Source organism: Dipodomys merriami, unplaced genomic scaffold (genome assembly GCF_024711535.1).
Source record: "Dipodomys merriami isolate MVZ:Mamm:240054 unplaced genomic scaffold, mDipMer1.0.p SCAF_3, whole genome shotgun sequence".
Classification (NCBI taxonomy): Eukaryota; Metazoa; Chordata; class Mammalia; order Rodentia; family Heteromyidae; genus Dipodomys; species Dipodomys merriami.
The window spans coordinates 97,719,262-97,744,781 of record NW_027204492.1 but is presented as its reverse complement, the minus strand read 5'-3'; the positions used below and the strand labels follow the sequence as shown (position 1 = coordinate 97,744,781).

Genomic DNA, 25,520 nt, shown 5'->3' with positions numbered 1-25,520 from the left:
CATTGCCTTTGTTCCATTATTAGGAACTGGATATCAGTTGGAGAATGTGCTCCAAGCCTAGCATAGAGTAGTCCAGACTTCTCCAGGGGAACTTTGGACACTTACAGTGAGTTCAGTAGAGGCTCTCTATTGCAGAATATTGAGGAACTTGCAGTCTACCTCACTCTTATAGTCAAGCCTGGAGGCTCCTTGTTGTCTTTGCATGCTGGGGCCCAAGGAAGAGAGATGTCTGACTCAGTGCCTGCTGTATATACTCCAGGGACCAGGAGGCCAAGGTCTTGGTCTGAAGTAGTGACCTCATGTAATCAAGTAGACAATTCTCTGCTAAGGTCAGAATTTTAGACTGAAGTGTATATACTGAAATGGTACCAGTATTCACCACCCCACAACACAGAATTCCGCATCACTCAGCACTGCACACCCCACAAACACCCCAGAAACTATGACTCACTCAGCACCTTGTACCTTATTGAGTTGTTCCCTGACTCTTAGGTTTTAGGCAACAGACACATGAGGAGACAGGAATCTATGTGTCCCTAAAGCACCAAAGGGAAGGCCAGTAGTAAGTCTTAAGGAATCTGCCAGTAGGAATATTTTCAGCTGAAACTACTTCCTTGCTTTCTCTTTCACAAGCTTAGGAGCATTCATTGAGGTGTACTCTACCTTCTTACTACTTATCCTGGAGAACAGCCATCATGCCTTATACTCAAAGGACCCATCTCTCTGAGCTTGAGAGAGGCCCTCAGACCAAAAGAGAGGCCAAAGGCCTGGTGGGTGAGTAGGTCCCCCAGTCTAAGGAGACTTCTACTCCTCTGTTCCTCCCTACTACAACAGACATGTCAGAAGGTCTCCGGGGTGAGGTAGTTAGGGAGACACATGAGGAACATCAGGGATGCAGCGATCAGGCAAGGGAAGATCTGTGCCTCCATGATAACAAGATCCTTTATATGGCTCTACAGAATGAAGCAATAGCATTGGTACCATACCTGCTACATAAGTATTGGCTAAAGGCATCAGATTCTGATAGGGATATACTGAAGCACATCACAGTAGGTCACCAGCATTACTTCCCTTTGATCTTAGACAAAGCTTCTCTATTTATGGAGCTCATGTTTGGTATTGATATAAAGCAGGTAGGCCCCATTTTGCACACACATGTGCTGGCCATAACAGCAGGAATCACTTATGATGGTGTTCTGAGCGATATGCCTGGCATGCCCAAGTCAGGCATGCTAATACTTATGCTCTGCATCATCTCTATAGAAGGTGACTATGCCACAGAGAATACCATCTGGAAAGTGCTTAGTAAAATGGAAGTGTATCCTGACAGGGAACACTTCATTTATGGAAAACATAGGAAGCTGCTTATGGAAGATTTTGTATGGGAGCAATACGTGGCATATAAACAGGTGCCTTGCAGTGATCCCATTGTCTATAAATTCATGTGGGGCCCAAGGGCCTATGAAGAAACCACAAAAAGGAAAGTCCTCAAACACTGGGCCAAGTTCAGAGAAGTTGACCCAAGGTGTTTTGCATCACTCTATAAAGAAGCTTTATGAGAAGAACAGTAAGCAAATGCCCATGATATCGCTTCTTTAATAGAAGACTGACTCTAATTTTAAATGCAGTTGGAAATCCGTTTCATATTAACATCCCAGTGGAATAGTGATTTCCTTGAAAATGGTCAAAATCTCTAGCAGTGAAATAAAGTACCATACAGACAAGCTGACTGTTAATTTTTATCTTACCCATTTTCTACATAACATCAAAAATGTAAATACATTGTCTTGATTTTGGTTGGTTATGAGTGTTGTACTGGAAATTATATCTTAAAGAGAAGTTCTACCACTCAATGATGAGTTTCAAATCTTTATTTTAGCATCTGTTCTTGGTAATATTTGTAACTAACACATAATTGGGAAAAGTCTTAGTCAATAGCCTTTCCAAGAAGATATAGATGGAAATTAATTGCAGGGAATGGAAACAAGAAGTTTCTTTTTCTTTGCTGCTGTTTTGTTTTCTTTTCCTTTTATGAACTTATTTTGGGAGGGCAAGATGTGGGCACAGAAAGGCTGGGACAAACTCACTAGACACTATGTTGAATAAATTTAAAACTTATGCATGTGGACCAGAGGGAAAAACTGGGAGAGAGTGAGGGAAGGGGGGACATTTTCCAAAAAAAATATTTATTCTTTATCAGAGTTATATAACAACAAGCCTTCAATACATCACCTTCAAAATAACAATAAAAAAAGGATAAATAGAAAGAAGTTATGCTGGGTGCCAGTGGCTCATACTTGTTATCCTACACAGGGGACTGAGAACTGAGGATGGAGGTTTGAAGCTAGACCCAGCAGGAAAGTCTGTGAGATTCCTGTCTCCAATTAACCACCAAAACTCCAAAGTAGAACTGCAAGTATAAAAAAAAAAACCAGGGACAATGCCCATGCCCTAAGTTCAAGCCCAGGACTTGAAGACACAAAAAGTATGACGTTTTATAATTTGCAGAAAAGTAGATGGAACTTATGTGAGAGAAACTAAATTGAGAATGACCAATAATACTTTTGTTCTCCTACTTACAGGAGCTTTACCACCAGCAGTAAAACTGAAAAGGACCAAAGCTAAATATAAAATGGGGACTCTCCTAGGTGAGGGCATCCAGTGGCAAGTGATAGCTAAATGACAGGGTGATATTTGAGTATTATAGGACAATGCATGAAGATATGAAAATAAAATAATTAAATCAAGTTTAAAAACTAAGAGCAGTGATAAGAATGGGGAAGCAGCTGGCAGACAAAAACAGAGTTGGTCTTTGATTCAAATCCTAGGACCTATCATTCATGGACATTTTCCAAACAAGAATTTGAGAAATGACTTCTGATGGGGGAATCTTTTTCTAAATTTTATGACAGTTCATTTCAGTTTCATGTCTTCCTCAGCAGCATATCTTCTGATACATCCTACAGAAGAGTGACATGAACAGCATGGAAAGGGCTGGGACGAAATGACATTAGAAATGACTGTCTCTGCCCTTTACTACAGCTCCAGCACTCACAAGCATAACTCACTTCTTGAAGTTAGCAGAGGAAGGCAGCAGACACACACTGCTGCTGCTCAAGTTGAGGGCATAGGAAGGGACTGAGATGACCTGTACAGGGCTAGGCCCTCCCTTGCTGTGAGCCTTGAGAGGCACTGAGAAGGAAGACCAGGCAGCTGCTTTGTGACATCTACATCAGATTCTAAGAGAGATTAGTAGTTTAGTAGACTGGCCCCTGCCTCAGCTGAGCAGAGAGCTGCCTATAATATAGGAAGTAAAGAGTCAGTAAGCCAAACTGAGTGTTCCAAGACCCAATACGGATGGGGTTCAAACTTGTTCCTACTTTCAGCCTCATGAATATTCTGTAACTGGTCCTTGTCTATCCAAGGACCTCAAGCAAATATGAATTCTAACATCACCTTCACCAGAAGCAGTGGATGAGGGAATTATGGAAGTGCTTTCTTGATGACATACCCAGGTGAAAACAGAGGTTCAGATAGATTGCATGAATTCTGTCCGTAGGAGACAATGTGTGTCTTCTTATTGTCTGTTTCCACATTGATTACTACAATGAATTTGGCTTTCCCTATTCAAGGACCTTAGACCAAGACAGTTGTTCTCAGGGTCTCTTGAAGCTGAAGGAAGTCATGGTGAGTGCTTGAGGGTGTTCCATTCACTAGATGATCCCTGGTGCATTACTCAATACCGGATTGCAGCTGAAATAACTGAGGATCATCTACCTATATTCCAGGGCTCCTCTACTCACACTCTGAAACCATGTCTTAACTACACTCCACAGAGAGACAAATTGTTCCCATAAAGGACCTCAGACCAAGACTGTGACTCCCAAAATCTGGGTCATTCCAGCTCCATTCTTGTTGCAAGCCTTGAAAGTGTCAATACTGGGTGACCAAGCAGCTGTTTCCTGACTTCTGCATGTGAGTTTGTTAGAAAGAGCCCTATCTCAAGACAAGATCGAAGCAAAATAAGGAATCCAGATGAGATATCAGGTGTGACTGAAGCTCCCAGAACAGAGTATAGATGAGGCCCAACCTTGTTCTTATTTTCAGGATGTCTTATTCTTCACCTTACTTTACAAACTGAGATTTATAAAAGTCATGAGAGGTATAATCATGCCTAGAATTAAGCAAAAGACTCAGGGAGGACTAAAGGGACAGGGATATTATACTTTCAGATTTTTAGAGGGACATTTCAATAGTCCCATCAGGTACGGAAACTAAAGGACAGAGTAAGTAAGAGACTTACTTTGAGGACAAAAGACTAATGATTCTTGCAGAAAAAGACACTCTATTTGGAATCAGTGACAGGTTCCTTAAAGAGGAGAGAAGTCTTCCAAATCTGATTTTTCTTTTGATGTTAGTTAATGCCATCTGAGTGGCCTGGTGTACATTCTCTTAGTTTTGGCCTTGGATCAAAAAGACGACAATTTTCATTGGATGGGATATGGCCAGGATCTTTAGGAAAAGAGACCTAAGACTCTAAAATAAAGAATATTCTGGTCACTGGTGGCTCATGACTGTAATCCTAACTACTCAGGAAGCTGAGATATGAGGACGGAGGTTTGAAGCCAACCTGTGCAAAAATGTCCAGTTAACAACCATAAAAAACCTGCAAGTTGAGGTATAGGCCAAAGTGGTAGAGCTCTAGCCTTGAGTAATAAAGCTCAAGGACAGTTCCTAGTCCCTGAGTTGAAACCCACAACTGATTAAAAAATGGACCACAGACAACAGAATTCTGTACCTGGTATATTTCTGGGGAGGCCCATGCCATGTCACCAGAGGTATGATGCATGACATCTAGTGAGACATGTGTCTCTGTCTGCATTAGATTATACTAAGAGAGCTTTGTTCTGAGCTCTGCAGGACACTGAGCAGTGAGGCCTCAGCTCTGCAAGTTGTGGTGGTGAGATTCTGAGGGTGACCAGAGGATTCTTTCCTTAGATAGAAGGCCCTGAAATAATCCAGCAGAACCCCTGCTATAGTTGATTGGCTCTGTCCTTTACCTTCTCCCATTCCTTGTTTTCAATTGCTTTATTCATTCTTGCCTCAGGGGCTAGGGAATTAACAACATTGGGCTAAAGTTTTTGAGAAAAAGAGTCCCAGTATCTGAGACAGGTCCTGGTGGGAGGAGGGGCTGGACAGCAAAAGCTGTATGAGCAACTCCACAAAAAATCTGACTGAAGCTCTATTGTCAGGCCTGTGCACAGAGGCATCTAGTCAGGTGACCACTGTCTGCAGTCCTTCCTGCAGCCTCAGTGGATGATGAGAGTAAAGGCTTTGTGTGAGGAGAACAGAATGAGGAGGTCTGGGGGAGGGGGTTCAGGCACTATTGAAATCAATGATAGTACCTGAAGTGAGGCTGGAGGGTCCCTTAGAATCCTCATGCTGAGCCAGACCTGGGAGCCTCCTGCATGGTGTCTTAAAGTTTTTTTAATTGTAAAGTGATATACAGAAGGGTTATAGTTAAATAAGTAAATTATTGAATGGTCTCTCAATTTTTAACTTGAGGTTAGAAAAGAAGCCACACTCTTGAGGGATATGGCAAGGACCTATGCTGTTAGGGAGAAGACCTTTGACTTAAGTTACATGTGTCTCACAGAAGCCTGTCTCTGATATATTTTGAGGGAGTCCCCATGCGTTATCTCTATGAGGTGATGGCTGAGGAAATCTTCTGGATCTAAGGGTTTGGCAGGTGGAACAGGCCCTTCATTTAGTAGAGTGAGGAGCCACACACTGCAGAAAGCAAAGGTGATGGTTTAGAAAGAATTGGGATTTTCCTGCATGTGTCCAGCTCCACAACTGCTGTGAGGCTGCTGAGGCTCACATCCAGAGGGACAAGGCTGCTGCTTTATGCCTGTGGCATCTGGATGTGAAAGAGGTTATGAGGGAAGGGGTAACAAGTTTAATCAGAAGTATACTCACTTCCTTATGAATGTAATGGTATCCTCTTGACAATAAAATTAAATTTAAAAAAGAGGACAGCTTCATCACATGACCAATTTAGCTCCTATACAAAGCCATGGTGAGACATGAAAAAGGACTGAAGGGCCCAAGACTCAGTAGACACAAAGAGACACTGATCTGGAACAGAGAGCAACCTCCATTCTCCCTTATACATGAGAGGCCCTGAGCTGTGGCTAGATTCAGGGCTTCTTCACTTCTGTCTTTGGCCTGGGTTCAGGGAGAAGTGGTTTGGGTTTGATGAGTGTGGTATTTGCTCAGTGGAGCCCTGAGCCGGCAGGGGGAGGGGGAGAGATGTCATGACTGGCTGTCCACTCAGGGTTTGGTTGGTGTTTATGGCATGGTGTGGCAGTGGCCTTGGCGTGCAAGTTGGATCTGGAGGTCAGCAGATGAAAAGAGTCAAGGACTCATGATGAGGAAATCAAAACATCTTGAGTGCACTCCACACAAAAGATAATCCATGAGCCTCTAATTTGTCTGTCATCTGAGAAATCACGTGAGTGGAGTCCCCATGACCTGCATCCTCATTTATGTATCTCAGGTATTAGGAAGGGGAGGCTGTGGGGATGGAGAAGTCACTAGAATAGGCAAGTTTCATTTACCTGGCCATTACTGGTCAGTTAAGGGAGGGTTCCAGAATCTATTAATGTAATGGATATGAAGACAGAAAGACCTTCCTCACCCAAGCACCCAGAGCCCAGGTCCCAAGAAGTCCTTCCCATCAGGTATGGAGAAACCTAGAAAGCCTTTGTGGATTGGCCTCCCCTTAATTCCTCTTCTGGTGTCACACAGAAATAAGGCTTTGGCTTAAGGATGGTGTCCTTTCATCATCCCAGAGTGAGTTCCTGACCTGGTATTCATCAAAGGGAGACACCATCAGAACTCACATCTACATGGACCCCATCTTGTCTAGTCAACAGAGCATCTTTTCCTGCCTCAGTTATCCCTGAATCCCACAGACTAATTTTCTTTCATCATCCCAGAGTGAGTTCCTGACCTGGTATTCATCAAAGGGAGACACCATCAGAACTCACATCTACATGGACCCCATCTTGTCTAGTCAACAGAGCATCTTTTCCTGCCTCAGTTATCCCTGAATCCCACAGACTAATTTTCTAAGGTACAGAGAATGAAAGTCAAGTGGTTGGACAGAGGAAATTCTTCCTCAGGAAGTGGGATCCCTAATAATCCAGCTGTGTACCCATCTCTTCAGACAAACATCTGGGCTCATCTAGTCAGGGGAACTTTTTGCCACTACACCAACCTCTCATTCCCCTACAAGGTATCTGGGAAGAATAACCTTAGTCTGAGTTGGTAGGAAGCAATAGGTCCAGATCTCTAAAAGTTTGAAATTAAAGCTGACAGGGCACAGAAGAACAATGCTACCCAATGAAGAACCAAAAATAATTTAGTCGCCCCCATATTAGGTCTGAACATGTAGGTGTCCAGTCGGAGCTCCTCTCTTCTGCCTCAGGAGTCCCTGTAGGCAGAGAGTCAGGGGTTGGGCATAAAAAATTGTTGTGACAATGAGATGTACAAGATTCTATGTTGAAAAACAAACTTCACAATTTAGGCCGGGGGTGGGAGGGGTAGTTGAGGAGGTGGGAGGGAAGGGATGGTAGGGGAAAAACAACGGAGGAAGCAACAATGCTTGATAAGAAATGTACTCATTACCTTGCTCATGTAACTGTAACCCCTCTGTACAGTATTTTCACAATAAAATGAACTTTACAACTTTGGCTGGGGTGGGGGGAAGTTTGCGGGAGGTGGGAGATGGGAAGGGATGGGAAAGCGAAACAAAGGAGGAGGCAACAATGCTTGATAAGAAATGTACGCATTATCTTGCCCATGTAATTGTAACTCCTCTATATGGTGTTTACACAATAAAAAAACTTATTTAAAAATTGTTGTGAAATGCATAAAAGAAGGTGAAGCTTCATGTAAGGTTGAAGCAAAACTTGAAAATGAGCATATGAAACCCTCTCCAAATAGTAATCCAATTGCACTCAGGAAGTCATCCTTGCTGAGAAAATCAAGTCAGAGAAATGGCCTATCCCTTGCACCACCCACTCTTTACAACTTTCCAATGGGACTCTGGGAGTGATAACCTTGGTTTATGAAGTTGAGAGGTCTGGGCTCTATGAAGGATCTAGTTGGGGCCAGAAAACCCCTCTACCCAATAAGGGCTCCAAAAGAACTATTCTTGTCAACAGTGTATATGTTTGCATCTACTCAGGAGAATGCATCTTTCTAACTCAAGGGACCCTGACAATCAGAGCTTTGTTCTGTGTTCTGAAAGACCACTGAATGGAGAGGGTTCTGATCTGCCAATCATGGTGACAAGATGCTGAAGGTAGACAGAGGAAGCTCCCCTCTAGTCCTGAATCCCCCTATACCTGTACTATATTTACTTTCCTTGGATCATCAACACAGGCAGCTTTACCTACTACTTCCTATCCCTTTCCAGAAAAGAGCTACTTTGTTTCTTTGATCCTTTCATAGGGAAGGCCTGGGATATAAGGAGTAATGCAAGAGAGGAGAATAAGTGGAGAATTTCTTTTCCTTAAATTCAGGGACTGGGGGCTGGAAAGGGGGATCAGTGGTAGAGTGCTTGCCTCACATGCATGAGGCCCTGGGTTCGATTCCTCAGCACCACACAAACAGAAAAAGTCAGAAGTGGTGCTGTGGCTCAAGTGGTATAGCATTAGCCTTAAGCTGAAGATAAGAGGAACAGCGCCCAGGCCCAGAGTTCAGACCCCATGACTGACCAAAAAAAAAATCCAAGGACTGCAGAAAATCCAGAAATTGCACTTACTCTCATTCCTCTGCCCAAGTTGATTCTGGTCAAGAGAGTATTCCCAGCCTTCCTGCATAACTCATTTCTATAATAGTGACCATTTGTATCTAGGGCTAGGTTCTGGTTCATAGAGGGGACAGGTCCAGGGCCTGAAACAGGTTAAGATGAGATCTCAGGGTAGATAGGCACAGTTCACCCTCAAAGTATAGTGGCTTCTAAGATTCCAGGTGCACACCTACTGAAATCTCTATTCACAGAATCATATCTCAATAGGACATTATTTCCACAATTCCTCTACATCTTCTTTGAATTGAAGCATACTTATGGGCCCCATTCGAGGTCTGAGGTCCTTGGATGGAGAATCTTGGACTCTCTGAAGGGTCCAGGCAAAAGCAAAGAGGAACAGAAGAAGCCTCAATCTCAGTGGACCATCTTGAAACAGTAAACTCATCACATGTGAGCTTCTGATGAAGGCCCTCTTCTGCCCTAGAGAATCCCTGAGTCTGAGCCATCTCCTAATGGCTGCAGGTCTATAATGTGAAGAATACTACACTATAGGATGGATGAAGGTGAGGCTGTGAGAGAGGACAGGATAAATACTCTAGTACCAAACTGTTCCACCTACAATCCAGCTTTCTACTTTGTCTGAAACTGTACCTCAGGCTAGCGTCCCACCCATTTGCCCATCCCTCCTTATAACTAATGGATTCTGGTGGCCACATATTTATTCTGAAATCTTTGCATTGTTGAGAGTCTGTTCTCAATGGAGAGAAACTTAATCCATGTGTATGCTGATTTCTGCTTTGCACACAGGGGCATCTGTGTAGGTGAATATGTTCACCTCTTCCCAGCTCCTCTGCCTGTTTCCCTTGGAGGCCTTGCCTTGCACTGAGGTTCTTGGTGGTAATTGGTCCTGACTGTGTAAGAAGTTAGAACATAGGTTGTTACGAGGAATAATTAACTTTTCTCAACCAGAAGGTCCCACCTTAATCAACATGCATTCCTGCTGTGAACGCTGTGCTTAGTGTTATATCTCCTCAGGCCAGAGTCTCTCCCCCTCCTCAACACCCTTACAGTTCAATCATCTAAGATACTTGAATGGGAGGAGCACAGGCCATGTGAGCCATCCATATGAGATCAGAGGGTGAACAGAAGCCTCATTCCTAAGTGGAGAGTCCAAAAGTTATTTAGAATATATTGTGAGGCTGGGGACCAGTGGCTCATGCCTGGAATCCCAGCTACTCAGGAGGCTGAGGTCTGAGGATCATAGTTCAAAGCCAGCCTGGGCAGGAAAGTCCATGAGACTCTTATCTCCAATTACTCACCAAAAAACCGAATGAGGTGCTATGGCTCAAGTGGTAGAGCACTCACTTTGAACTGAAGAGCTGAGCAGTGCCCAGGCCCAGAGTTCAAACCCCACAATTGACAATACAAAAGGAAAAAAAAAGAATATATAGCCAGCACTGCCCTAGGTGATGTCAGGTCAGGCCAGCATCAAACTCATTCTTCACTGTTTTATAGCTCCTCATGGGTCTCTGAGATTGTTGTGTTGCTTGGAGAAGAGTCCTTACTCTTTAGTCTCTGAGGGGTCTAGGTGTGAGCAGAGGGCAGACAGAAGAGAACTGCCCCCATGTGGAAAGTTCCTGAATAATTCTTGGGCACTCCTGTTGCTAGCCCTTCACAGATGGGCTTGTACTAAGGTGACTGCCTTCAAGTCTCTCCCATTCTTCCATTTTCCTTTGGGGACCCTGCATATCAAATCCTTGTTGTTTGACATTTGGAGGTTGGATCTGCAGGGTGTATCATGGCTGAGGTGAGAGTTCAGGGTAGCAAGATGAAGTATAGCCCTTCTCATAGATCTAGCTCCACCCCTTTTCACATCCTTTACACGAGTGTTTCTAATGAGGAGAAAATTCCCTTTTTGCCCTTACGAGACAAGGCACTGAGAGCCCTGTTCAAAGAGCTGCAGGTCTGAGAATCAGAAAGGCCCAGCTCTAGGAGTGCACCCCATCTGAGCACTTTTGATGGTGAGGATAGCAAATCCCCAGATAGAATGTGGCTGAACCCAGACTTTCATTCCTCAGTCTGAAGTCCTCTAGGCATCTTATCAAGGTGAGTGTACCCATTTTCCACAGCAATTTTCTGTGTGTGTGTGTGTATGTGTGTGTGCTTGCGTGCACACGTGCGCATGTGTACATTGGTCCTGGGGATTGAATTCAGGGCTTGGGTGTTGTCCTTGAGCTTCTTTACTCAAGGAGAGTTCTCCAACACTGAGCTGAAGCTCCACTTCTGGACTTTTTGGGAGGTAAATAGTTTACTGGAAATAAGAATCTCCTGAGCTTTCCTGCCTTGGCTGGCTTCAAACCATGATTCTCAGATTCAGCCACCTAAGAAGCTAGTATTAGAGGCATGAGCCATAAGCACCTGACCACTTCTAGTTTTTTTGAAAAAAATAATTAATTATCCTTAAGGACTTGTAGGAAGCAAGTGCATCTATGACAGTCATGTGTGGTATCATGAAAGGTGTGGGCCTCCTGCCTGGATAAATGGTGCGGACTAATGTAGGAATGGAAGGATTTTGCAGGAAAATCAGAAGTGGAAGTCAACCCTCCCAGCATACACTCCTAGGAAAGAGTTCTCAATCCTGCAATTAACAAGTCCTCATTTCACATGGCCCACACTGCATTGGGTGAGCAGGTATAGTCAATGTAGGTAGGGCCTTTTATTGTCTTTTGTATTATCAAAAGCACTTGTCCTTTAGTTCTAAGCATTTCATCTCAGGCCAATGGATGGGTGTGGTCCTAGTACATCTAGGGTAATGTTCAGGGCCTAGAGTAAATTCAGAGGAAGTAATCTATCACTGAACTTGAGGAACTCACACAGTCAAGCATATCCTTCTGGTTAGATTCACAGTTCCTGTGTTGTCTTTATATGTTGCAGGCCACGGGACAGAGGTCTGCCTAAGGGCTTATTGCATATGTTCCAACAACCAGGAGGTGAAGGTTTTGTTCGGAGGTAGGATCCTCATGTGACTACACAGACAGCCATGTAGGGTCAGGAGTTAAAGTCAGTTACATACTTACTCTGAAGCTCTCATTCACTCAAAAGCACAAGGGAGCCCATATCCATAGGCCTTATACACATCTTAGGAGAAACCTCAGTCTCTGTTAAGTACCTTGCATTCTGCTTCACTTTTTATTTCCTGATTTGGGATTTCAGACAGCAGGCACAATAATGAGACAGGAGCCTGCATGGCCCTAAAGCACCAAAAGAAGACCTATAAAAGGCTTGTGAGAACCACAATTAGGATAACTGCAGCAGGTATCAATGTTCACCTGGTCCCATTATCCAAAAGGGCTATCCTACCCACCTTCCTGGCTGCTATGCTGAGGGGAAAACATAATCCAGGCCTCTAGGTTTAAGGGAGGTCCCCAAAGACCCAAAGGATGCTATGGACTAGTTGGGGAGCTCATTTACCAGGATAAGCAGAAGAGTACTGCCAACTTCTCCTCCTCTTCCACTCCTGTGATCCTCCAAACCACCAGGGAGATGTCAGCAAGCCTCCTGGGTGAGCTGGATCTGAAGGCAGAACAGGGGGATCAGGAATCTGGAAACCAAGGATCACAAGATAGGTACTCCCAGGGTAGCCAGATAGATCTTGTGTATTTGTAACATGATGAAATATCATTGATTCCATACCTAGGGATGTAGGAGTTGGCCACCAAGGCAGAAATGCTGAATTACATCCACAGTGTTCATCAGGATAACTTCCCTGTGGTCTTAAGCTAAACAGGTAGATTCATGTTCATGCTCTTTGGTATTGACATGAAGGAAGTGGATCCCATAGTCCCATAGTGCGTTCCAATATCCATTCCATGGTCCATTCCAATGCATCTAGAATCACATATGATGGGATTATGAGTGATATCCAGAGAATGCCCAAGACAAGCTTCCTATTAATCATTCTGCACAGTATCTTCATGAGATGTAACTATGCCATGGAGAAGACATCTGGCAGGTGCTGAGTGCAATGGAAGAGTATGATGTGATGGAACCCTGTATCTATGGAAATCCTGGGAAGCTGCTTATGGAAGATTTTATGCATACTTAGATACTTAGAATATCAACAGGTACTCAGAAACAGGCACTTGCTATGATTTTGTGTAGAGACCAAAGGCACACCCTGAAACAAACAATATGAAAATCTTGGAACAATGGGCCCAGCTCAGTAGAGTTCATCCATGTCTTTCTCATCCCTCTATGAAGCAGCTTTGAGAGATGAGGAAAATATCCATGTATTTATTGCTGATCTAGAGGAAGTGAATCTTCCTAATTGTCCAGACAATTACAAACCCATCTTAATTTGGCATCACAATGGAGTAGGTATTTCCTTCTAAATGGAAATATCTAGCAGCAGCAAAGATTGTAAAAAGGAGAAAATGAAAGTAAGACTTACCTTCCCTTAATCTTGTTTCTTCTTGATAGTATAAAAATATATACATCAATTTCATTATTTTGGTTATTTGGTTATTTTGTATGTAGGGGAAACTTAGGATTTCCAAGAACTTAGTGTCTGATTTCTTTCTACAAACCTTTATTTAGCATATGTTCTTGTAAAGGTCTTTGATTAATGGTGCACCTATTAATAAGCTAGCATTAGGTAGGCTCACCCAACATGGTACAACTAACATGGTACAATCTTGAGCAGTAGCTTTACCAGGAAGATATCAAGACATAAAGGAAAAGTGAAGGAGGGATGAAGATTTGGGGCTTCAGGGCAGGACATCCTAGTGTCACTACCCTGAAGCAAACTAGTTTGGGATTTTGGGGAAAATGCAATTTCTTCCTTGAGAGCTCATTGTAAGTTAGCTGCAGGTTGACCAGATCTAGCTCTCAGATTGTTGAGATAATGGAAAACTGCTCTTATCACTTCCTTCACATATTGAATAAAGACTGATTGGGTCCAATCCATTGGGTCCAATAATAGTGATGAAGTCATAAGAATAGGTGATTTGAGACTGGGAAGGTGGCTCAGTGGTAGAGTGCTTGCCTTGCATGCATGAGGCCCTGGGTTCAATTCCTCAGCACCATATAAGCAAAAAGAAAAAAGCCAGAAGTGGGGCTGTGGCTCAAGTGGTAGAGCTCTAGCCTTGAGCTGAAGAGCTGAGGGACAGCGCCTAGGCCCAGAGTTCAGGCCCCACGACTGGACACCACCCAGCCCCCCCCCAAAAAAAGAATAGGTGATTTATCCATATTCTGAGCAGTAAAGGATGCACATATGATGAAGTGAGTTGTAGAAGCACCAAGCCAGATGCTCTTCTGCATGGCTAAGTGAGCCTACCTGACTATTCAGATCACATTTCAAGTCATTAATATGCAGTATGATTTGGTGATTTGTAAGTAAACACTATATTTGATGGTGAGATACAAATGAATGAACGATATGAAATTCAGCCATAAAATGAAATTACATAATTTGCAGAAAGATAGAAGTGGAGGTCATCATGTTGTATGAAACCAGCCAAATCCAAACCAACATTGTGTCTTTTTTCAGATATTCACAATCTACTATAGCAAATGTATGTGGGAGTATGTGATAGAGAGGAGTCATAAGTGGCTATTGACAAAAGACGAGGGTGATGTCCTTGAATATTACTGGAGCATAATGTATACATGTACAAAAATAGGAGAAGGCTATTTAAAATGAAATTTAATTTAGAAAATTAAGAAATTTAGAAAATGGTCTGGATAGGAAAATAGCTGGTGGAGAGGAAAGGAGCTGGACTTTGACTCAAATTCTAAGAACTTCCTAGTAAGAATTCTTTAAAATCTGATTTTGTTATGTTACTTCTAATGGGGAATGTTTTCTGAGTTGTATTAATGATGGTTTATTTTGAGTCATTAGCGTTTCCATGTCCTATTGAGAAACCTATTCTCTGATATGTCCTCAATAGCAGTGACAACATTTTAAGCTGGGAAATTGATAAAATATGCTAATTGAAATGAACTCCAAGATACGGAAAAAGAGTGTTTTTTTTTATAATTTGGTGTACTGTTTGCAGTTATTACTTTTTTCTTTTTTTGAAAGAAAATAAAAGTCTTTATTGTGTTTGGACACAAACATCTGGGGATCAGCCTTTTTAAAAATACATTTTTATTGTAAAAATACTGTACAGAGGGATTACAGTTACATGAGCAAGGTACTGAGTAAATTTCTTATCAAGCATTGTTACCTCCTCCTTTGTTTTTCCCCTACCCTCCCTTCCCTCTTTTTTTCCGTTGGTATATCCTCTGTTGTCACTGTTTTTTTTTTTTTTTTTTTTTTTTTTTTTTTTTTTTTTTTTTTTTTTTTGCTACCCTTTGTCTTGTATATATGTTTATCTGATTTGGGAAAGAGAAGGGGAATCACAGAAATGGTGAGACAAAGGGTGAACCAATGCAACAGCTATATTCACAAGACACTGTTGGAAATGAACTTTATAACTTAGGGGGAGGGGAGTCAGGGGGAGAGAAAGCAGGAGAAAATGAGGGAGGGGTAACAATGTGAGACAAGAATTGTACTCATTTCCTTACTTATGTAACTGTATCCCCTCAGTATATCACTTTCACAATAAAATAATTTTTTAAAAAGAAATTAATTGAGCCAGGCACTGGTGGTTTATGCCTGGAATCCCAGCTACTCAGGAGGCTGAGATCTGAGGATCACAGTTCAAATCTAGCCCATGCAGGAAAAGTTCATGAGACTCACATCTCCAATTGACCACTAAAATGCTGGAAGTGAAGCTGTGGATCAAATGGTAGAGCGATAGCCTTGAGCAGAAAGGAAGCTCAAGGACAGTACCCAGGCTCTGAGTTTAAGTCTCAGGACTGTCATACACAAAATAAAGACAAATAAAATGACAGCCTCTGCCATTCACTACAGCTGCTGCACCCACAAGTTAATGAGGCAAGGCTACATATACATATACATATACATATACATATACATATACATATACATATACATATACATATACATATGGCACATCCAACAGTTTTTTTCACACAGACCCTTTCAACAAGAGCCACAGACAACATAGAAACCAAATGCTCACATACTAGAACACTAAGAGTGATGCTGCTTGCATTCTTAGGAGCCCTGAGAGATAAGAGTTAAACCACATTTAAATTTATATGCCTTCTCAAACCAATCTTTACATTCTTAAGCTAGTCAAATCACAGGCTTTATCTGTTTTTTTTAACACCAGAGTTAATTTAACTGATACACAACTACTATATTTACTATTAGTGTTAATTAAATGTTTTAGCTTCAAAAGCAACTGTTCATTTATTCATGTGACAATTGATCTAAAAAAAGTATATTTCCAAATGCTATAATAATTCAGCCCATGGTTCTGTAATAATTACAAGGATTACTTTGTTGTCTATTATTTTAGATGTGCTTTTAGATTTTAACACTTCCATGTCCTGTATATATATATATATATATATATATATATATATATATATATATATATATATATATATATGTGTGTGTGTGTGTGTGTGTGTGTATATATATATATATATATATACACACACACACACACACACACACACACACATACACATATAAATGCACATATGCATATATACATAAATATGTTTTTTTCTTTTTTGGGGGGGGGTCCGGTCGTGGGGCCTGAACTCTGGGCCTGGGCACTGTTCCTCAGCTCTTCAGCTCAAGGCTAGCGCTCTACCACTTGAGCCACAGTGCCACTTCCGGCTTTTTTCTTTTTGCTTATGTGGTGCTGAGGAGTTGAACTCAGGGCCTCAGGCATGCAAGGTAAGCACTCTACCACTGAGTCACCTTCCCAGCCCATATACATAGATATGTATGGGGGAAGTTGGAAGACCTGTGACAGCTCAGAGTGATAGACAGATCTACCAGACTGGGATCATTAAGGATGTCAGTCTCTTCCCCATTTGGTTTCCCTAAAGGTTCCCATAAACAGGGAGGTATCTTGGTACAGTGCCATAAAGCCCTACACTTAGGGTCCCTAAGTCCACTTTTCTCACTTCTTGCAAAAGAGACCAAATTTCAAGATGACAAAATTTAGACTTCCATTTTGGAGCCATTTTTTTCTTGTTCCTCCAGCTAATACTGTAATCAAGTTACATTATGGTAAAAGATGAGGTATTTCTCCTTTAGGTTGTTGAGATCAAAGCATTCCCAGTGCTTTAAGGTGCAACCCAGTAGAAATTCTATAGGAATGGAACTAGATCATGTTGCCAGAGGGAAGGAAATGGGAGATTCGGGGGTCAGGTCCCTGGATGTGGGGGAAGATCCTAGGAATCCATCCAGCATTCCTATGGAAGGTCTACAACCTGAAGACACCATTGTAAATGTGGAGGATCTCTAGGAGTGGGTATACATCTCTTGTCACATGGTGTTCTCCAGATACAATGTCCCACTAATTGGATATACTTGGGTGGATGCATCAGCAGCTAACATCAAGGAGGTTCTTATGTCACTCGTGGCATAGGAAAGCCTGGACCACATTGTAGGAGACACTGAAGAAGCCCAAACTGTCAGATGAAGGGGTTATTAGCAGGTGTTAGAGAGTGCTATCCCCTTCATTCAAGAACATCAGCTCTACACTGAAGCAAGGACATAGAGAGGGTCTGTGGGGACATAGAGAGACAGAGGCAACACGTGGAAGGTGGTTCGGTCTGCCCAACATCACTCCATTGGTGAGTCAAATTCTTGATTCAGCCAAACCTGAAATGAGAAGAGACTCCACAAAAGGCATAGAGGATCTCACTGGCATGGCACCAATTCGAAATAAAGACAGATGAACAGAACACCCATAGATAGGCGTCACTCACCAGGTATAGACAGGAGACAGGGGTGGTTTTAGTGAATGCAAGGCCCACAAAGCATAGAGGTAGGAGCACATGGGATTCCTTTAGCATTTTCAGTTTGAGGAATGGGCATCTAGGAGGCAGAATGATCCTCAGAAAGGAGGTTGAGGGGATCCATCAACTCCTATGACCCCCACCTGGCCCCCCAGTTTCCAATCAGATATAAAGGTTGCTGAAAGGAGACCACCATGTGGTACAGGCAGAAGAGAGTTCACTTTGAGAACCAAACAGCCAGCCTACACCAGAGGAAGGTGTGCAGACATGTAGCATGTCCTACGTGGGGTGTAGCATAGAATTTAGCAAATAGTGTGCAGCAAGTAACTAGTGGAGCATGGCAGCCTGACTGGCAGTGGAGAGACATGATGCAGGGAAAGGCTAGGAGGAAGTGGAGCTGCAGCAGATGCTGAAGTGATGTCAGAAGGTGAGGCCTTCTTGCTGACTCAGTCAGTAAACTGACAGATGATTAACAGTTACAGGTGATTACTGTGTCTGGCAGGTTTTATGTTGTGCTTCATGAAGAGGATGGGGTGGTGTGAGAGTGGCCTGTTCTCCTGAGCAGACCTAACAGTTCTAAGATCCCATCAAAATAATGCTAGTGGTCTCTGATGATGTAATTCAACATTTTCTCTCTGGGGGCCAGCTCCTTCATCTAATACTTGAGCAAGAAGAGCATCAACGGTGGTGCATCTTGCTACAAGGACACAGTATCATCCAGTGTATGCTGGGATAACAGAACTACTATCCTGGATAGTGCAGTCCTAATTGGATTTGACACATGGGGTGAAGACCATCGCCTGGGAGGACGAAGGGATAGCTGAGGACTTAGAGGACTCTGTTGTAGCCCAGTAGCAGATGTCTCCATGGTAGTGTTCAGAATCAGAGGAGATGAAGAGGAAGAACTGAGGGAAGTGACCTCTGCCTCAGCCTGAGGGACCTGCTCACCCACCAGGCCTGCTGAGTCTCTTTGGGCCTGAGGGTCTCTTTCATGATCACAGGGCTGACTCCTGATTCTCAAGACTATCCTTCAAGACAACCAACAACCTAAGCAAGTACTCAATGAAGGGAACACACAGGATTGAAGGATGGAGGGAACAGTTGAGTGGCTTCAAGTGTCAATGTCCTCATGACAGCTCTCTAATGCCTGTTACACATCTTCCCTTTAGTGCTTTAGAGCCACATAGACTCTAGTCTTCCTGTTGTACCTGTTGTATGAAAACCTTAAGGAGTAATTGTAAAGCTCAATAGGGTGCAGGGTGCTAACCAAACCTGAGGCTTTGGGGCTGCTGCTAGGGTATGAGAGACTTGGCCAAGTGAGCTTCCTTATATTCTGGTATCCATTCAGAGTGTGCATCTGACTTATACTTCTGACTGTCCCTGGGAATTGTCTGTTTGGTTGCATGAGGACACTGTCCCAGACAAAGACTTTTACTTCCTAGTGCCTGGAGCATGTACGATGAGTACTAATTGAGGCCTCTCCCTTATGCTTGCAAAGACAACACTGGGCCTTGAGGCCTGACACGAATCACCCACTCCATTGAGCAGTGGCCCTCAAAGGAGTCATCAGACTCGTCTGTACTCTCTAAGTTCCCATGGACAGGCCTGGACCACAGCGTTCTGCTGGTCCTAGGCAAACAGGTTTCCAGAAGATCCCTGTGATGGGACCATAAGCAGTGAGGCACCTCACATCTGACTACACCTGATCAGCAGTAGCAGCAAATGACCAGATTCAGTGTGGGCAATGTGGATGGAGGTCTGATTTAGTCCTCACCTTGTCAAATACCAGGTCAGGAATTCTCCCTTTTGGGATCTGAGACCACTGTCTTTTAGCTAATGCCTTATTTCTGTGAGACACTAGCAATGAAGGAGGCCAATTCTTCCATGGTCCCTAGGATTGCTGATACATTAAGGAAAGGCAGGTTAAGATTACTGTCCTGTGTGTTGATTGAAAGTATTTACTATGTTCTCACCTTAATTCCTGGTAGATCTTGTATACTTGGTCCTACTGAGCAGTCGGATGATTCCTCGCATTGAAGTCATCAGCTTCCTGACAAGGGAAAGACAGAAGTGAGGAAGCAGCTCATATGGACACTTCTTCTGGGATTTTTCTAGGCTGACAAAAATAGCAGTGGTCAGGAGCCTTCTTTTCTGTGGAATGTCCTACAGGTATTTTAATTTATCCTCTCTAGGACTGGACATTTTCCCTCAGTTGACCTGCAGATCCATCCTGTAGACCATACCAGCATCTCCTGACCACTCTCCCACCACTGTTGTGTCTTGGGAGGTCAGTCATTCCAGGTGGTACTATGGGCAAGAAATACTACGTCTAGCTTCCCAGGAGATATTACATCTTTAGGAGGATTCTCTCCAGACAATAGCGTATAGGTGGCAGAAACCAGTGAGTTTATATCCTGAAATTATTTTGCCAATTGCAGGGCCTGAACTCTGGGCATGGGTGCTATCCCTCAGCTCTTCAGCTCAAGGCTAGCGCTCTACCACTTGAGCCACAGTGCCACTTCTGGGTCTGGGTGCTATGCCTCAGCTCTTCAGCTCAAGGCTAGCGCTCTACCACTTGAGCCACAGTGCCACTTCCAGTTTTTGCTGCTTATATGGTGCTGAGGAATTGAAACCAGGGCCTCAGGCATGCAAGGCAAGCACTCTACCACTGAGCCACCTTCCCAGCCCTATCCTGAAATTTTTGCAGAAAAAATTACTTAGACATGGAACCATTGGCATGTGCAGTGAACTTCCTTTTTATCCTAACAAAATTGCCATCATGATCTCTCATTTCCCCAAAAGAAACCCACCACTGTGATGATTATGCACCCTCCCCCATTCCCTGAGCCCCACAAAACTGGAAATCCAGAGCATTCTGAGTATTCTTGAGCTGCCTCACTTAAGCCTAATGTTTCCTTAATAGTGTATTTTTGCATTGTCTATTAAATATCTTGTTTTGCCACTTAACTTTTGTGTGTTTCTGTGCTCAGTTTCTTGCTCTGGGTGCCAAGAACTTGGGAGATTCAACCCAGAGAGTAAAAACTGATAACATACTAATGAACCAGACACAAGGAGAGACTTACCTACTATGTCTGCAAACAGTCCTGTTTGACCCAATAAAGACTTCTTCACTTACCTCTTCATCTCTCTTTTCCATGATTCCTCACTGTCCTAACATCTATATCTTTGTCCTTCTTTGTGTGTGTGTGTGTGTGTGTGTGTGTGTGTGTGTGTGTGTGTGTGTGTGTGTGTGTGCGCGCATGCGCATGTGCATGCGTGTGTGCGTGCATGCTGGTCCTGGGGCTCAAACTCAGGGCCTACATGCTGTCCCTTAGTTTTCTGCTTTGCCTTGCACTGTACCATGTTGAGCCACAGCTGTACTTCGAGCATTCTTGGTAGTTATTTGGAGGTAACAGTTACATGGACTTTCCGGCCTGGTCTGGCTTTGAATTGTAGTTCTCAAATACCATCCTCCTGAGTAGTTATGGTGACAAGTGTGAGGCATGGAGACCTGAGCAATCACTGTCATTTCTGCCAGTCCATTCACCTCTTAGAAATCTTCAATTCTTGGCCACCTCATAGGAATAGACACAATTTTTCTCCATATCCTCTCCCACTGTAAATGAAGTCTATCTTAAGTCATAACTTGTGGTTCTTCTCCCTCACCTTCTTTGGCATAGATGGGAAGGAAGTGGATTGACAGCACAGTTCATGCCTATGTTTGTCACTGAGGCAGGACTCACATATGATAAGATTCTGAATGATGCTCAGGTCTTTCCCAAGACAGTTCTCCTAATAATCACTCTGTGTATCATCCTCATGGACAGCAACGTTGTCAGAAAAGGGGTGTCTGATCATTAGTCATTGTGATGGGTATGTGCAACTAATGAGAATTTCAAGAAGGTATTCATGGAACATTTGGAAGTTTCTGGAATACTGTCAATTACCCAAAAGTAATCCTACTTGCTAGGAGGTCCTATAGTACCCCACAGCTCACACTGAAACCAGCAAGATGGAAGTCCTGGAACACTGTGCTTTCCACACTTTTAGGAAGATGATTTGAGAAATGAGGAATAGGGCACACATGCATGATGTGAAGGAAAACTCACTGAAGGTAGGCTGATGACTTTCTAGTGCCAAGATCATATGCAATAGATCCTGTTGCATCATGGGAAATTAATTAACTCCTTAACTTTGTGTTTAAAAACAGAAGGAAACATTCTGAGTAGTACATCAAGAGGGTGGATGAGTGGAGCATATTGCATAGCAATTCATTTTCCTGTTTTATTTGGGTATGAAGTTGACCTTCATTTACTTTGGAGTTTCTCAGAGTTCACTTTAAATCAATGCTTATTTAGTTTCAGAATGGAAAATAAGTTAGGAATAAGTTTTGCTAATTTTTTCAGCAATTGTGAAACCATTTTACTTTGTAGCCAGGAACTGGATAACATGTCAGTAGAGGAAGTGAGCTCTTGGAACTGAGCAAGAAATTAGCAATGAAATAGATAGGGAGGGAAAGGAAATATTTGTGTGTGTGTGTGTGTGTGTGTGTGTGTGTGTGTGTGTGTGTGTGTGTGTGTGTGTGTGTGTGTGTGTGTGTGTGTGTGTGTGTGTGTTGGTTAAAGGGCTGGAATTCAGTGTCTGTCCCTGCCCTGTTTGTTTGCTCAAGACTAGCACTTTAGCACTTGAGCCACAGCTCCACTTCTGATTTTTAGTGGTTAAGAGTCTCATAGACTTTCCTGCCTATGCTGGCTTGAAACTACACTCCTCAAATTTCAGCCTATTGAATAGCTAGGATAACAGGAGTGAGCCACCAACTGTAGCAAAAGCTAATACTTGCATTTGTTTATTTCTTTGTCTTCTCTGTACATTAAAAATTACATCATAAATGCTGGTGAGGATGCTGCCAAAAGGGAACTCTACTACATTAATTATGGGAATGTAAGTTTGTTCAATGAATCTGAACAGCAGCATGGAGGTTCCTAAAGAATGATCATAGATGTGCCTGTTGATACAGCAACCTCATTCCAGGAAATTTATTCAAAACGTTACAGTAAAGCCACCATGACAATATACCATGTTCATTACAGCACTATTAACCATAGACAAGATATGTTATAAGTTCAGATTCTCCTCAATGGATGAATGGATCAAGAAAATATGGTATATATACAGAAGGGGATTTCACTCATCCATTAGAAAGAATGGTGTTCTACTGATGTTTCTTTTTTTGTATACATTTTTATTGTAAAAATACTGTACAGAGGGGGTACAGTTACATGAGTAAGGTAATGATTACCTTTCCTATTGAGTATTATTACCTCCTCCTTGGTTTTTCCCGTACTATCCCTTCTCTCCCCACCTCCCCAACTCCTTTTCTCCCCCATCTGAAGTTGTAAAGATCATTTTCAACACAGTGTCTTGTACATCTCATTGTTACAATGAGTCAAACTGTATTCTTATTTCAGCATTTTGTTATTTCCCTTCCCCTCCCCAAATGAGAAAAATGTATATACAAGATACAGGGCACCAGAATCAAATACAGTGAAAACAGGGGTTATACCATGGGGGAAGAACATACAAAAGAAGCAAAAATCTCACATGGTACATTATAAGTACATTTAAAACAACAGCAAGCTCGTTTTGGACATGACAACTTGTACTTCTCATTGTTGCAACAGGTCCACCTGTATCCTTAAACAACTGGTTTTTCCCCATCTCCTCCACAAGTTATACTGACATCAAATATAGTGAAAGCGCCCATGTAATTGTAACTCCTCTGTACAGTATGTTCACAAATAAAATAAAATAAAATTTAAAAAAAGAAAAAAAAATAAAATACATACTGTATTTCATTAGCACAAAAAAAAACAGCAAGAAAGATTAAACCACTTGTGTCTCTATCTGGCTATAATCATGAAATCTAATAACAACAGATGCTGGAGAGGATGTGGCCAAAAAGGAACCCTACTGCATTGTTAGTGGGAGTGTAAACTTGTTCAGCCACGTTGGAAAGCAGTATGGAGGTTCCTCAAAAGACTCCACATAGAGATCCCCTGTAACCCAGCAATCCTACTTTTGGGCATTTACCCAAATGATCACAAACAAGACCACACTAAAGCTACCAGCACAACTATGTTTATTGCAGCATTATTTATCATAGCTAAGATATGGAAGCAACCCAGATGACCCTCAGTAGATGAATAGATCAAGAAAATGTGATATATATACACAATGGAATTCTATGCTTCCATCAGAAAGAATGACACTGACCCATTTGTTAGGAAATGGGAAGACTTAGAAAAAATTATATTAAGTGAAGTAAGCCAGGCCCAAAGAAACATAGGTCTCATAGTTTCCCTTATTTGCAATAACTAGTATATGTCTAGGACAAGCAGAAAATGTCAAAAGCTATGTACATATGACCATATAAGATGATACTACTGATGTTTCTTTAGGAAAGCAAACCCACATCTCATGCAGAACTCCCTGTAATACAGGTACCATAATATTCTCACCCTTGAACTGACATCTTAGGATGTGAGGGACTCAGACACTGTGGGTGTAAAGATGAGGGTATAGTGTAAGTAGAAGAATTACAGCCCTGCTGAAGTATCCTCAAATGATTTACCTGCATCAGTGTTTTCAGCTCTACTCCAAAGGGCATCTGGTAAAATGAAGTATTTAATTAGCCTTCACTCTCTCCTGTAGCAGGAGACTGGATAGTCAGAGTGTTAAACTGAGGACCTTGATATGGAGAGAATAGACTGCAAAAGGTTCTAACTGGAAATTGGGATAGAGAAGGACCACCTGTCTTTCAATATAGAGACCCACAATAATCTAGCAATATGCTTCTCAGTTTAGTGCTAGAGACCACCCTTTGCCCCTAGAATCCTGTGAGACAGTAACATCTCTCCACTGAAGATCCGAAAGGTGAAAAGATAAGAACTCTGGGAGTGGTGGAGGTGGGAACTTGAGGATGTACATAGAAGGACTCCACAAATGGGAGGATAGCTATTTCAGGTGCACCCTAACTGACAACTCTGTGTCCTTAGCCATATCTCAACAGAGGAGCATTTCAGCCTCTTCTCCTCCTACCTTAGGGATCCTAGTGAATTTCAAAATAGATCTGATGTTCTTGGTTGGAGGGCCCCATGATGTCTGGGGAGTTTAAGCAGGATCATATGACCTCAAGAAACATTATCTCCAGAGGGTTCAAAATAATCAATCTGGAACGCTCTTTGCCTTGCAGTTCCATGTGGTATCAATTCAATATAGAACTCCTACTCCTCACTCAGCTCCCTCTCCAACCCTAAGAGCAACAGACTTCATCTGGCATCATTGGAGTGGCGATGCCTGAACTCTGTGAGAGGTCCAGGTGGAAGCAGAGGATTTGCAGAGAAAGCACTGTCTGCTCTAGAAGGTCTGCACAGAATTCATCAGTATCCCTGTTTGGAGCACTTCACAGGTGTTATGGGGCTAAGTAAGGACATCACCAATTCCCCACTTCATGGTTCTGGTGATAGGGACCTTAAAAGTAATAGCTTTGGCTGATGTCCTTAGAAGGAACAAGCCTGAGCTCTATAAGGGCTTAGGTGATAGTTAACTGTTGCAGGAAGCCCCATCTACTTGTCCCATTAAGGAACCAACAACAATCTAGCTACATCCCATCTGTAAAGACTACACACATGGACTTCTGTGCCAGGGAAACAAGCAAGCCAGAGCCCTCTGCTGATAGTCACCAAACTGGTGACAGCCTCACCATTCTTATTGGACCTCCACTGGCCTTAGCACACCTGGCATTCAT

General features: G+C 42.6%; 1 protein-coding gene across 1 annotated transcript; it reads left to right on the top strand.

Annotated features, from left to right (window-relative positions):
- The first annotated feature begins 836 nt into the window (after nt 1–836).
- LOC138839921 (melanoma-associated antigen 10-like) lies at nt 837–1,559 on the top strand. Its single transcript, XM_070039394.1, has one exon. It carries the CDS (start codon nt 837–839, stop codon nt 1,557–1,559), a length of 723 nt encoding a protein of 240 aa, XP_069895495.1.
- Nucleotides 1,560–25,520: the final 23,961 nt, after the last annotated feature.

What these genes read in the sequence shown, in the direction of transcription:
- LOC138839921 (XM_070039394.1), top strand. Translation starts at nt 837, where the DNA reads ATGTCAGAAGGTCTCCGGGGTGAGGTAGTTAGGGAGACACATGAGGAA.